The following is a 15,117-nucleotide window of genomic DNA, read 5'->3' as shown; positions in this document are numbered from 1 at the left end:
CCCTCCCTGTTAGTCTATCACAGAGTACTTGTATTTTTTCCTTTTTTGTCTTAGTACTTGGTGCTTTTCCTCAGATTCCCTACTACCGTTTCTCCCCTTCATCCTTATGCCTCATGACTATGTAAAACAACTACTTTCCCCAGCCTTTCTTCCCGATGAGATTTACACAGAACGGTTCCAGGAAAGCTGGGAGCCAGAAAGGGCTTTCTTCTCCCATTTCGCCAAACTCAGAACCCCAGCAGCTATCTGGTAACCGAGACACAACTAAGTAAAGATGGCGCAGCAGAAAGAAGGGACAGGCCCCATTGGCTGATGCTTGCAGAACTGCCACACCAAATTGGGACTGCCACCTCCACACTTCCTTGTCCCTGGTGGGGGAAATATTAATCTTGTTCAAGATGCCTTTATTTCAGGTCTCTGTCAGTGGCAGCCACATCAAATAATAACAAATCATAATTCCAACTGTTATCTAATACGTCCCTCCCCCCAACCCCTAACCTTACTGAATAAAGTACTTACGGGAAGAGAAGAAGATCCCACAGAAGTAGCCCAACTCCTCTGGTCAGTTCCCTGCCTGGGAGTCAGCTTCTACTCCACATTACCTTTATACTGAATTTTTATGAGCCTCAGTTTTCACCTCACAAACCTATCAAGTCCTTGTACAAAGTACTGTGGTATTGTGATTTGAAGAAATAGATTTTTTCCATTTTTATTTCTTTCCATACTTAAGCAGTCAGTGTCCACAGCCCTTCTCACCCACAACCATTCACCCTCCCCCTCAATCCACCCCCCAATAACCAAACATACAAATATTGACAGAGAATGGTTACAAAGAATATATATGATGCATTGTTTTGGTCAGAAACAAGAGAAGCTGGTGGTCATTACTAAGGAGGAGTAATTAGTATTTATTCCCAATAAATAGGAATTATGTGTGGTCATTACTAAGGAGCAGTAATTAGTATTTATTCCCTTGTTCCAGAGCCCCACTGCAATGCCAACATATGTTTAAAAAAAAAATGTGACTGCTGCACACGCTAGTCTTAGCTCTAAGAACCTAGTCCCATAACATTCGCACATGCAGGAAAATGATTACTTCAGGGAGAATATTTTAATTTTTTTTCATTTGTTACTATTTCTCAGTGAGTTTTCACAGACATCTCTCACGGCCATTTAGGTGACGGAAGACTGCTGACACAGAGCTAGTTAATTAATAAGCTGAACTAACAGTCTGTGAAAAGAGCCGTTAAAGACCAGCCTAAGTGACCCGAATCCCGAGCAAAACAAACTCATCCAAGGATGATCCAAACAGACAACCAGGCAGGGAGGCTTGTTGCATTCTGCAGCCTCCTGTTCTTGGGGCCGCCAGGGACAAGTGCGGGCCACCTTCCATAACGCATAACATGCCTTTGGGAATGGATGTTCAGGAGTCATTCAGAGGGGACTGACCGGAAAAGTCTACCAACAATTTTGATCATCAAGAGTGTAATAATGATTGTATGTATGCCAGCAACCAATACAGTAAATAAAACAATGGAAAAAAAAATGCTTACTGAGCAAAGGTTTTGTCTACGAGGTCCACGCTGTTGATTTTTACAATACATTCATTTTCATGAAATAGTCCCTCCCGTTTGGACCTGCTATTTTCTTCAATGCCGCGGATGAAGAGTCCTAGAATCCTAAAGGCAAAATTGAGGTTGAAATAGAATTACTGGATAATAATATGCTGATTTTTTCTCCACTCACAACTATTCAGAACTGAGTATTGGTTTCTATTTATGAAAGAAATTATGCTTTAGAGTCAGGCAACTGTTTGTTGTTCAAATCCTGAGCTAAAAAACAAATCCACTGAAAGAAAAAAAGGCCTTTGAGACAGACAGATGTAAACACACCCAGAGCACACAGAGCCAGGCCTCCAGGGCCACGCCTGCGGTATTTTAGAAACGGCCACTGCAGCTCAGTGGAGCTGGGGACACAGGGGCATCCGGTTCGGAGAAGCGCGTCAGGCTGACTGTAACAAGTGCAAGTGGTGCCGAGACAACTTGAAGCTTAATGACGGAAGAGGACGAGACAGTCACCAGAGTTTTTGCAGTCACGCTACCTGCTCTAGTATCTGCATTTTTAAGAAGCAAATATTTACGCACAGATCATATTGCTCAGGTTAAAAGGCAGTTTGATCCCATTCCGTGGGTGCCCCTGAATCAAGTCCATGCGGGGCCCTTCCAGCGCTCAGGATGGAGGAATGGGAGATTGGGGGAGAGTGTGAGACATAAGCTGGATCTGAGGAGTGAGTAGGATTTGGACGGGAGGGGAGACAGAACAGACACGGAGTGGGGGGCAGGCTGAACCCCGCGTGCTTGTGTGGGGAGCTCACACTGGCTGGGGAGGCCAGAGCCGCACAGAGAGGCCTTGAACACCAGTTGCTGGACTTCATCTAATCCCACAGGAGCAGCACACCCAACACTCACGGCTTCTGAGGGAGACAGAGACGTGATGGCAGTGGCAGGGGTGGGGGGCGCTGGGAAGACTCATCTGCAATTTCAACCAGTAAGACTCAGAATTCAGAGAGGACAGCCCGGTGGCCGCTGAGAGTCAGGAACGGAGGAGTTGAGAAAAAAGGAAGGAGAAAGACTATAGCAATAACGAAATGCCTGGTGTGTGCACGTGATTCTGTGGCATTTCAGTAGTATCGACACCAAAAACTTTAAGAAATCAAACTTTTACGTATTTTAGCTAGTTCTCAGATGAGAGATTTCCCTTCCTCTTGTGGCATGTTAGGGTCCTCACTGTGTCCCCAGAATAAGGCAGATGCGTCCTCCAAGAGGACTCTGCTGGGCATGGGAGAGAGAACCGCCTCCTTGTTCCTCATTCTCCTAGTTTTCTGCTTTGTCTTTCTTCTTTGCATACGGGCCTCCTATGTGATCGCACAGCCCATTTGCATTAAATCTCCCATCCAATATGAGAACATCTTATGGAGGAATAAGCCATGGAGAGAGGACAGTCTTTAAGGAGAGTAGAGAAGAAAACTATCTTCCTGTTTGGAACAGCCACCCAGTAGGGGCTCTGCCTCCAGGGCCCCCCCATTCACTTCATGAGCTCCTATCATTGAAGATGGTAAGAAGAGGGGCACCGGTCGTGGTCCTCAGGTCTCTGCCCCCACGGGTACAGTGCACTGATGCAGGGGAGAGTGAGTCACGCCCCCTGTGGTAAGGAAGGCTCAGGGTCAGAGGCATGTGGGGGGGGCGGTGTTCTGCTGTCTTTCCTGGAAGAAATTAGTAAATTGAACATACTCTGTGTGGAAGAGAAAAAGGGCCAAAGCTACTATTTGATAAAGGATCTGAGATTCAAATTAATATTTTTGAGATCCTAATCTTACCTTAATCTCATAATATAATATTAAAAATTGAGCTATTTGACATGCAAAAGAAGGGGAAGAAAAAGAAAAAGAAATAGAATGAAACAGTGTTTCTTTCTTAAATTAAACAACACTCGTATAGTTCACATTTTGGATTTTTTTGTTATGGTGGATTCACAATAACATGATCCATTAGGAGGCTCACATGTGGTTATAAACTAGTTTATGTAAGCGATATTTTTTTAACAAGCATTCAAGTCTTCCTTTAATTTAATTCAGTACATCATCAGTCATGTAATGTTACTCCCTAGGATTTAATTTCACATTTTGGGAGATGAATTAATTCTTTCAGGCCACTGGGTTGCAATTTTGCTGGCATATTACAGCTGGAGTATGCTATGTGAACCTCACTGATCTAAATAACCTAACTTTCCATGAAAAATTTATTGACAGAATAAGCTCAACTGTAAAACCCATGTGTCAGAGGTAATTTTGGTAAAATGTAAAACTGACTGATTTTATTAGTTTGGTCCCTGGCAACAAACCACGCCTGCCTTCTCTATTCCATAGAAGGGACAGATTCCCTCCAGTTCAATTTCATCCAGACCAGTATGAGAAGGCTCAGAAAAGAATCTCTCATTTTGCTCTCTGCCCCAAACTGGTGGGCTGTGGTCATGGTCTCCTCGGGGACCAAGGCTCTCAGGAGTTAAAGATTAATGCTGTTGAGGAATTATAGGCTCAGAGGAACCAGTTAATTTGCATTAATGAGCAGTGATAGAGGAGGCTGAAACCCATTGCCCTACAGAATAAGAGGGGTGGTCATTACTTCTTTTTCTTCTAATAATCATGTAGACACTAACCTAAGCACTCCTTGCCCCCTTCTGTTCTCCCCACAGCATCACGGGCCTTGGCCATTCTACCGGCTTCGCATTTTTATCTAAACATCGCCTCTCCTTACATTACACGTCATTTCTCTCCCATTCCTTCCTCCTTCTCTGTCATATTTAGCTGTCTTTACCAGGAAACGAAGGTATATTATGCAATAGAAAAACAATTAGATTTCATTCTAAAACAAAAGTACCTTATTTTTTTTTTAAAGTCAATGAAGTAAAATTGCTTTTTACTTGTAGGAACTCGGGTTTTTGTATATTTGTTTTGATTCTGACTGTACACGCCAAGGGGCCTCCATACAGGTGGCATTTAACAGCCGATGCTGTCGTGCCTAATGAAGCTGCTGAAGCCTTATCTGGTACAGCAGCCACAATATTGTACTCAGGGTGTTCTAACGGAGATTACAGTTCCTATTCAACAACAGGTGTGGCAGTATTTTTCTGAAATATATATATTTACACACACATATATCTAGAAATTGGAGGCAAAGTCAATTACAGTAGTCTCAGTCAAGAATTAAATGTAAATTCTCATTTAAAATAATGACACAAACCAATCAATGGAAGGAAATTAAGAACTAAGTCTACCACTATGACCTTAACTCACCAACCCCCAGCCCCCGAGCTCACACACTGAAACCATATGGCGTTATGAAGTCAGACACTTGTCTGACACGCTCTACACTCAGTTGCATCTAAACACATGGGTTGAGTTAAGTGTGCTGTTTCAGCCTGTACTCATTACTTCTTAACTTTTATTGGCTCATGTCTCCACTTCCATATTATTTTTATGTTTTTTAATTAAATTTCCTTTCTATAATACTAATGGAGAGCAAAAAAAAATTATACAACTATTTCATCAAGTTACTGAACAGTTAACCATGAACTTGTAAAAGTTCACTTCTGAACCAGGCTTTTTTGTTTTAGCCGAAATATTAATAATACTGATAATTAACACATTCATGTGTTGTGTGCCTTACAAGGAGTTTTCACATTTTTAATCTCATTTAATGCCTACAACCTTGATGTAAAGTAGGTATTCACAAGAGGCAAGTTTAGGGTACTTGTTCCAAGTTATAAAAGAGAACACTGAGATTCAAATCCAATTGTTCTGAATCCAAGTGTAACGTTTTTCTATTCTTCAAGGCTTATGCTAGAAGTCAGAACCAGGAAGGAAAAGGGAAGAAATCAATACATTTTAGTGTATTTCCCTCATCTGATGTAAGAGAAGGTGATTTCTGGTTTACAGGGTCAACTTGTTTTCTGAACTATTGAAAATGAAGTATGGTGACTGTCACCTTGTCCATTTCTTCATGTTTTGGAAATTGGGATGATCTTGTGTTCTATTCCGGCTTCATTAAACTAAAGGGCCTGGTAATTTAACCGCTCTGGTATTTCGCAAAGCTCTATCAGCACACTTCTGCCAAAAGCCATTAGAATTTCTCATGACAACTGGGTAAATACTCTTCCTGTCTATCAAAAACCACCTCAGCTTGTCCTGTGCCATAACCCGTAACATTTATAAACACGCTTATTAACACATACAGGAAATGAAACAATAAGAGCTGCTGGCTTTTCAGTTCATTTCTTTTTAGAGAACATTCATTCCAGCAAGAGCTTGGTTGGCATCAGATGTTATTTGTAAAAAAAAAAGGTGATGACTTTGCAATTACAGGTAGCAGATGGCTACCTGCTGAAAATGATGCCAACCAAAATATCATGACTAAATCTGCTCTTCCTGCTATGTGGCCGACTGAATTGAATAAATATTCTGAACCAGTAAATCAATACTATATAACCTTTGGGAAATTTTTGCTCTAGAAAGAGCAATGGAGTAAGGGGGATTGGATCTGGATTTCGTATGACCTTGCAAAAAAAATTAATGGTCTTTCTTGGACTTTGCTCTCTTAAGCTAAAATAAGGCATTCTGCTTGAAATTTTCAGTGATGCATTTAATAGAAGAAAAATAAATTCTGCATATTAATTAAAATCATATCATTGCTTTTTACTTGTAGGAAAGTAAAGGAAAGCCCTTTCTTTTAAGATAGCTCTTGTCAATATCAACCTAGTGCTAAAGGTACTCATCTTATAGAACAGTGACACAATATCTAATACTAGTTTTGTAAAGTTGTTGTAATAGTACTAATATTAACTCTCAGGCACACACTTCAATTTTCAACAGTAAAACAGCTTTTATATCCATTTAGGTGGACGTGAATTTCGAGAAACGCTGACATCTAAATTACCATTTGCCACTGTGGATTTAGCAATTAAATGTATTTAAAATTTCAAAAGGAGGCAGTATACTGTTTTTAATTGATTACATTTTATTTTAGACAAAAAAAGCACAATAGTATATACCATTATAGTTAAAATCATGAAAATATATAGCTTCTGATATAGCTACTTACAGTGCTAGAATATTTATTATCCTAAGTTCCATATACCTGAACAGAATCAGGAAATATCAATTTGGATGACCACCTTCACTTTTTGAAGTGTATTTTGGAACATTAAAAAATTCAGTTGTAATATTTGTCTAACAGTATGTTAAAACCTTCTTAAGGATTGTGTTTACTACATGTCACTGACAAGAACACTTTAAGAAAATACTTCAGGGGCACCTGGGTGGCTCAGCCAGTTGAACATCCAGCTCTTGATTTTGGCTCAGCTCACGATCTCAGGGTCGTGAGATCTAAGCCTATGTCTGGCTCCACACTCAATGGGGACTCTATTTCTTTCTTCTACTTCTCCCACTTGCCCTCCTCATGCCTGTTCTCTCTCTCTTTCCAATAAATGAATAAATTAATATTTGTTTAAAAAAAGAAAATACTGCATAATTAAGTGCAAATGTGGAAATGGCAATTTATACTGTTGCTTTTAGACTGTATCTTAGAAGTAAATGACTGTTTCTAACACTTAAGTGGCCAACAGTAGTATATATTGAGGTGTCTGTCTGAATAACAGAGATACACATTTAATCCTCTTCTGAATCATGTTTGGGAAAATGAGCTGAAGTCAAGTTTTTCATTAGCTTGAACTTCTGATGTAAAGAAAACATCTTACCTTCCACTCAGAGATGAAAAGAAGGGCACCACGTGTATTCCCAAGGGGCCTCCTTCCCCCGAAATCTCCACTGTTCTTGTCATATCGCTGGGGCAGAAACAAGTAAGAGCACAGATGAGTCTCAACTTTAAAAAAAAAAAAAAAAAAAGGAAAAAAAAAAGAAGAAAAAAAGAATGCAGCACATTTAAAAAAGAAAAAAAACACCTAAGATTATATCAACTACTGTAAATTCAATGGCAAAGATGGAAGTCAATTGAGTACATGATTTGCTGGTATGTTCACAAGATCCAGGAAATAAAATGTTTAAAAGACTGATTTCTTATTTTTTTTTTTCTGTAGAAGGGAAACAAATGGAAATGATGACCCACAAAATAACTTTCTACTTAATTTAACCCGCATAAATCAACATATTTAAAAGGATATACACAAAAATGAAATCTCTCCCCATTGAGACACACTTGACAAATATTGTGCAGATGATAAAATATGGGGAACTAAAGCTTATCTATGCTTGAGCATAAAGTAGTTTTCCCTCCCAGAACAGAAAAATTGAAATAAAAAATATATTTATTAGAAAAAGCACAAAATTACATTTTACAATAGTGAAGCCCCAGTTAGTAACACATATGGGCATGTTCGGAGCATTATAAATCAGAGCTCAGACTCGCCTTTCAATAAGGCATGAGTTGTAGTCAATGGAACAATTCTAAATTTTCACCTCCTATTTTTCTTTAGAGGTAGAAAAGGAAGTTGTAAAGCCTGGAGAAAATGTATTACAGAAAGAAATAGAAAGCCTGACCTGCCTAACCTACTCCAGATTAAGGAAAGGATGAGCTAGAAACATTAATGGATAGTGTGTATGACTGAAATACACAAGATATTGGGAAACTTTGAGTAATAAAGAGTGGAACTAACAAGTTTTTATAAAGATGAAAAATAATAACCATGAACAATTATTGGCTCCTTTAATCCCACAGAGAGAAAATAAAATTGCCAGAGGAAAAATGATAAAGTTGAAGCAAGCATCCCTGTTATGGAAATTGTAAGCAGGTCTCTATTGTTTCCTATTTACATGAAAATGACCTGAAACTAGATGTCAAATTAAGAGCTACAGCTGCTACAAATGCTTTTCTGTTCCAAGTTGAAAACGGTGAAATTTTGGCTCCTTGCAGGAAAGTTGAGAACAGCATAAGAAAGCAAAATGCCTGATAAATTCACTCTACGTGTAGCACTCCCTGAATTATCAGCCATCTAAAATAAATACATTAAATATATTCCCATCAGTGGACTAGGCTTATTTTTAATGTGTTTTCATTGCAAACTTATTATCATTAAGAACTATAAAAAAGAGCATGTCAGTTTCTAACATTTGTGGAGTATGATAGAATTTCAAATCTGATAATAAATTTCAAATGAGTTTTGCTCAGATATTGCTGATATATTTAAAACTTGTTCAGTCAAGCAGGTTATATCAAAGGCCTGGGGTAAAAGTTAGAAATAAAACAAATCTTAGAGTGATAATATCATGGGATAAAATAGATTCTTCTTGATACTTTCTCTGTGAAAATACAGATATTAAATGAATATATATATAAATATATAAGTGTGTATATATAATATATGAAATACTACATGTATGTATGTACTATACATCCTAAATATAAACTGTCCGATGGGCAGAGAAAGTTGCATAGCTCTTAATGGACCACAAAGCAATAATTTTTACATAATAATAGATTTATAGCACATTTGTAGGTATTTGAGAAAGACTAAACCCAGAGCATTAACATTCTAGGGTTATGGTATTGTTTTAAAGACTTTTAAAAACAAAGATGAAAATCTTGTTTAATCATTAAACTTTATTATCTCTACCTTTACAATGTATCTTTGTTTTACACTTAGAACATAACACAAATCTTTCCCAATAAGTGTATTAAATGTCCACGAGCTGAGGGATAGCACTCATATGTACTATAGAGAGGCTTTTAGAATATAAGTGTGTTTAGAATAGGGTTCAAGATTTCAGCATAAGAATTTTTAGGATGGCTTTATGTTTTTGTTTCTGTGTTTGTGGGTTTTTTGGTTTTTTTTTTTTTTTTTTGGTCTTTTTTGCAAATATTCCTTTACCCAACTCAAAACCTTTCCTGTAAAACATAATAAATTCTATGTATTATACTAGCACATACTCTTTAGGAACTATCAATCTTTTATTTTTACATTCACTTAATAAAGTAAATCTTATAATTTGTTAAAGCAATCAATCTTGTTTTAAAACACTATACCCATTCTTTGGGGATGCAATTTAAAGGTTCATTTATACTTCATAAGATTCTCTTTTTTGAGACCTCAGAATAAAGTCTTGTTCTATCTATGTACATGGCAATCACCATTCTTTGGCTAGAAAGACATGTGACATATCCTAAATGACTATCATAAAAATGTTATCCCAGAAAAAAAGCATGAAGGATTGTTGATTTTGTAGATTGTAACTAAATCTACTTAATATAGACAAATATTACAAATTTTATACAGGTTGTGTTTTACCATGCTCTTTATAAAATGTTATCCATTATTTTAAGATGAAAAGAAAAGCTTTAGAAAAAGGAAGCCTCATAGACCATATATTTTTACTTATTTTCAAAGGGGGGGATCTTTTTGCGTTCCATATACCTGATGGAATTCTGTAGAAATCTCTGTATATATACCTTTAATGAAAGATAAACACAGCAAGTAGGCTAAACACAATTATCTCATAAAGTGAGATTTTACTAAGATGTGCAAATACACTATCAATGCCATTTGTTTAGTCCAAGTGCAGAGTAAGTTTCAGCAACAAGTGAGCAAGTTATGTACACAATAATTTATGTTCTGGAGGCCGACTGGGAATGGAAAATTTAGAGAATGAGGTGGAGAGAATATTCTGGCAGTGGAAAGAAAAAGGGATTGGCAGCTACTTGTGAAAAACAGACAAAAAAGTGAAATGCGGGGTAAAGGGAAAATACTTCAAGTACACACAAAAAAGCTGAAAGCGTCACAAAGATCGAGACAGCTGACTTTAGAGAATGAAACCCAAAGCAGACAGTCACAGAACATTAGATCCAACATTAGATCAAGCTAAACATCCTAAGATCCAATTGACAACACTGATTCGAATAATTCCTGGGACCAGCTGCTACCTATCTAAGATTTTAGGACAACACTTGGGGTGAAGGTACAGAATAAAAGGTTCAAAGTGAGCCTGTCCTGAACAGCTGCTCTGCAGGAACTCCATGGCCAAGGTCTTCATTTGGCTCCATCCAGAAGAAACACAAGAAGTCTGAGGGACAGAAGACAAGAGGTGCAGAGCGCTGCAGGTACAATTCTTTCCACAGGCAAACGGACAGCATTCTTAATATTGAGATGATTAAACTCACAGTTTAAAGTCACAGGCTACTCACGTAGGGTAAGGGACAGAGGACTCAGGGCAAGCTGGGGGTGGGGGGTGTCTCTTGTTCCAGAAGAAAATCAAGATTAAGTTACAAAATTAGCAGTGTATCTTAGCGGTGGCTTTGAGTCAGATATCTGAGTAAATCATTTAAACAAAGACCAGAAGTATTAGTTTCCTTATTTGGACAAAGGGGAAATTAAGATAAATTCCTAATAGAACTGTTGGTTTAAAAACAACTAGACTACATAACATGTACCTCATACACATAGTATCTGGTGTGTACAAGAGGTTCAATAACCATCAGCTATTAGGATGATTATTAGAATTTTTTGAGGGAAAGAGTTTATGGATTAAAAGGAAATTATCTCAAACTTCCCACTTTTTTCTCAACTGATTTCCTCGGTGAGATTTTTAAAATATCCTCAAGTACTGTAGAAAACATGAGGAACATGTTTTCTTCATGATTAGACTCCTGCCACAAAGATGATGATGGATAAAAATGGATAGAAGGTTTTGGTTGGGGGTCTCCAGGCACTAATGCACAAGTTCGTCATACGCATACAGAACAGTGTGAGAGATGGACCACCGAGAGACCTCCCAGTAGAATGCCTGATCGTGAGGTCTTAATTGATGCAAATATGCTAAGTAAAAGCCTAACAAAAAATCTGTTGATGGTGGTGGGATTCATTCAATGTACCTGAATTCAACGTACATTAATTGAGTAGTTTCAGTGATGTAGTTCTATAAGGAAAACATAGAGGCCAATATCTGAGGAGTTCACAGTCTAGGGGGGCAGGATAAGACAGGTAATAGAGAATAACACAAAGCCATGGAATGATAGTAGTAATCGTAGTATGTTTTCAGTAATTATAAACTGTGATTTGGGATGCACTGTGTTAATGGCCTTCTAGCAATAGACCATGTACTCTTACCAGAAGTACATAAAGTAAAACATATCAGACCCATTTTACAGATTCATAAACTGATGCCTAGAAAAGTAAAATAATTTGCCAAACCTCACACCACTTCTACAAGGTAGAGTCAAGATTCACATCGGAATTTACTGTATTGCAGAGCAGGAGTTTTAAACTACTTTTGCATGAGTTTCAAAGTAGAGGCACTTCCTGGTAAGGCTCAGAAGAAATTAGTACAGGATCAGGAAGGGAAGCTGGGATCAGGAAACTCTTCCTGAAGGAGGAGTTTAGATGGAAGTGAGATGGGCAAATGATCTCCAATCAGAAAAATTAGGTGAGGGGATGGTGGGGCATGGGGAGGAAACAGCACAGTCTGCACTGAGGCCCTGAAGCAGGAGGGTCTGTGAGCACACAGACCAGCTGTGATATTAGGGAGAGAGGCTAGTGAGCAGGGAGAAAGGAAGGAAAAGACAGGGAGGTATTGAGAAGAAAAGGTCGAACCATCAGCTTGAGATCAAATCTCAGAGTGATACGTCAAAATCCACATGGGGGGAAAAAAAAGCACATTTAGTTTTGTAGAAAATGGAGTCATTAAAGGTGTTGGCACTAAGGAGGAGGGTGATAAATGCTGTGGTTTAGAAATATTTATCTGGCAGTGATATGTGGGATCGATTAGAAAAGAGTAAGACAAGATGGAGATTGGTCCCCAAGACAGGAATTAGTAAATTATTGCAATAATTGGAGAGGTAATAGGGCTTGAGCATCAGGAATAAAGCATGAATACCTGGGGGAAGGTTTAAGGGATTTTTTTTTTTTTTTTTTTGACATGGATTCTACCAATAGTTTGTCCAATGAATGGATATCAGAGGCAAAAAAGAATAAAACTTGATGGTTGTTTTAAGTGTGGGAGAAGAGGTAAGTCTGGAGTAGGGTAATTTGGAAATGTGTCAAGGAATAGGTTGAGGTCAGGAATGAAGTTGAACTTAGGGATGATGGGAAGGTCTTTTGCATGTATCGCTTCTGTTGAAATAGAAGCTTTACAGCACCTGGGTGGCTCAGTGAAGCGTCCAACTGTTAATTTCAGCTTAAGTCATGATCTCAGGATTGTAAGACCAAGCCCCTCATGGGGCTCCATGCTGGGAGTGGAGCCTGCTTAAGGTTATCTCTCTTCCTCTAACCCGCTCTCTTTGCCTCCCCTTCAAGAAGGAAGGAAGGAAGGAAGGAAGGAAGGGGGGAGGGAAGCTTAGAGTGTAGTTAAACCAAACCAAACCAAACCAAACAAAAACCACCCAATAGAAATCTCTTGCTTCATCATCTTAAGATCGAGGTAAATTGAGTAGTGCTTCATAGGAGATGCATATTTTAAGACTATTTGGAGAACCCCCTCCTATGGTTATTTTTCATTAAATAAAATTGTGTTAATGCTGGGTAAGCAGCAAATAGGGATGCTTATGATTTATGGAGCAATGTGTTTTAACCATTCACTGAATAAATTTGCATACTTGGAACAAGTATGTTCCAAGACCTATATGATGTGTCAGGAATCCCTTGGAGGATTCAGTCTTATATGGGAGAATGACAGTCACAATAAACCACGGTACGTGTGCTAATCATAACTGCAGTAGCAACTAATATTTATCTGTTCATTTAGTATTGTGCTGAGTACAAATGCCTGTGATAAATCTCATTTAATCTTCACAATAATCTGTGTGATGATACCCATTTCCCATATTAAAAAAACTAAAGAGGTTAAATAATTAGTCTAAGGTTACATAGGTAGTGTTGAAACCGAGGATTTAACAAAATTCAACTGGAATGTAGGAGTGGTTTGTTGAATACTCTGGTTTAAGAAATTTTTACCTAGCAGTGTGAGTGATACAGGAGATCAGTTAGGATAAAGAGACTGGTATTCAAGAGAAGAGACAGTAGGTTGCTACAATAGTCTGAGAGGTAATAAAAGCTTAAGCAACGACTATGGGGTTGAAAGTATAGAAATAGGTGCAAAATATTTTGAGATGGACTATGGAAATAATCTGCTGAGCTTTTATGCCACCTACATCAAAGTGAGCCCAAAGCTCTATTCTTGGGCCAAGCTCTGTGGGAGAACATGCCCTCCTTGCCCTAGGAGAATGATGACCAAATAACTCAGCTCTAAGTGACTTCCTAATTGTTCTTCCTTTGTTTCTTCATCACCCTGTGCCAGCTAGAACCCAAGTCTTTTCCTGGAATTGTAATCTCCAAGCTTCCTGCTGCTAGCTGTGCATGCCGTCCTGTTAAGATCCTTCTCATCCTCTCCATACCCAAGAGCCTGCAGGTGCTGGGAGTCTGCACTTACTCTGCTTTCTGAACTTGGCCTCAACCTGATTTCACTGATTTCTCCAAACTGATGCTCACCACATGAAGTTCCTTAGCATAAAATAAAACACCAAAAAATAACAGATAACACTGGCATTGAAGGCTTTAGAGACAAGAGTAGTGGATAGAGATTGGGTCTCTACAAGTTACTTAATTGTTTTGAATTACAATTCATCAGCCTATTAAATGTGGTGATAAAACTCTTGCAGAAATTGTGCATGTACACACATATATTTTAGTTAAAGAATTTTTAAAAATTCCTATACTCTATTCCTCTCAATTCTTTGTACCTGGAGAGAGTTTAGTTAATTAGTTCATGTCGCCATAAATCAAACAATGGTTCACACTCAACGACATCTATCCACATAACATTTAGCCAAGATGATTACAAACTTTTCAAAAAGCTAACACTGAAAAAAATGAAATTAAAGGCAAACAGAAGAGTATTACATTCATTATGCCCGCCTCCAAAAACAATCTTGTCAAACTTCTAAAAAGATAGGGCCCAAGAGATTTTCTCTACCAAATTTTTAATATTGTGTATCTCATTCATCAAAAATAATATAATCTAAATAGAGCACCTATGTCATGTGGCTATAAATTGTGTGAGGGAAGCCCACACAGTAAATCAGTGTGATAAAGGATGATCACATTTTTTTTTTTTTTTTAAAGTTAGTTCCATGCAAAATGCTTGGCCACTGTTAGTAATTGGACTGAATGAAAAAAGAGTATGTTGAGTAAATGAATGAATGAATGAATGGCCATCAACCTTAGAATCATCATCTCTGAGTGCTGAAGCCAACCATCCATTAAACATGGAATTACTTTCCTAGCACAAAATTCAAAGTAACTTACAAAAAATAATGGGTAAGAGTGGTAGTGGTGGTGGTAGTATCATCACCATGACCATGACCATCACCATCATGACCACCGTCACCTTGAACACAATACAATGGTGGCCAAGGACAGCAACTTCCCCCATGGCTCACTCTGGCCCAGGCACTGTTGGAAGTGTTCTACACACATGGATTCATTTAATCTTCATACGAACCTTCTGAAGAAAGGTTTAACATTATTTCTGTTTTACATACCAGAAAGTAAGGCAAAGGG

At 38.2% G+C, this 15,117-nt stretch overlaps 1 protein-coding gene across 3 annotated transcripts in view; it reads right to left on the bottom strand.

The window, feature by feature from the left end:
* The window catches only part of PARD3B (par-3 family cell polarity regulator beta), a 1,033,909-nt gene that overhangs the window by 474,642 nt on the left and 544,150 nt on the right, over positions 1-15,117 (bottom strand). For all 3 annotated transcript variants that reach the window (XM_059393291.1, XM_059393292.1, XM_059393293.1), the window contains 2 exons: positions 7,312-7,398; positions 1,554-1,679 (listed from right to left, as the gene is read on the bottom strand). In XM_059393291.1, the coding sequence (XP_059249274.1) occupies positions 1,554-1,679; positions 7,312-7,398 (213 nt within the window). The remainder of the gene's footprint in view (positions 1-1,553; positions 1,680-7,311; positions 7,399-15,117) is intronic.

Source organism: Mustela nigripes, chromosome 3 (assembly GCF_022355385.1).
Source record: "Mustela nigripes isolate SB6536 chromosome 3, MUSNIG.SB6536, whole genome shotgun sequence".
Taxonomy (NCBI): Eukaryota; Metazoa; Chordata; class Mammalia; order Carnivora; family Mustelidae; genus Mustela; species Mustela nigripes.
The sequence above is the reverse complement of the archived record's forward strand: the minus strand, read 5'-3'. Positions and strand labels throughout refer to the sequence as shown.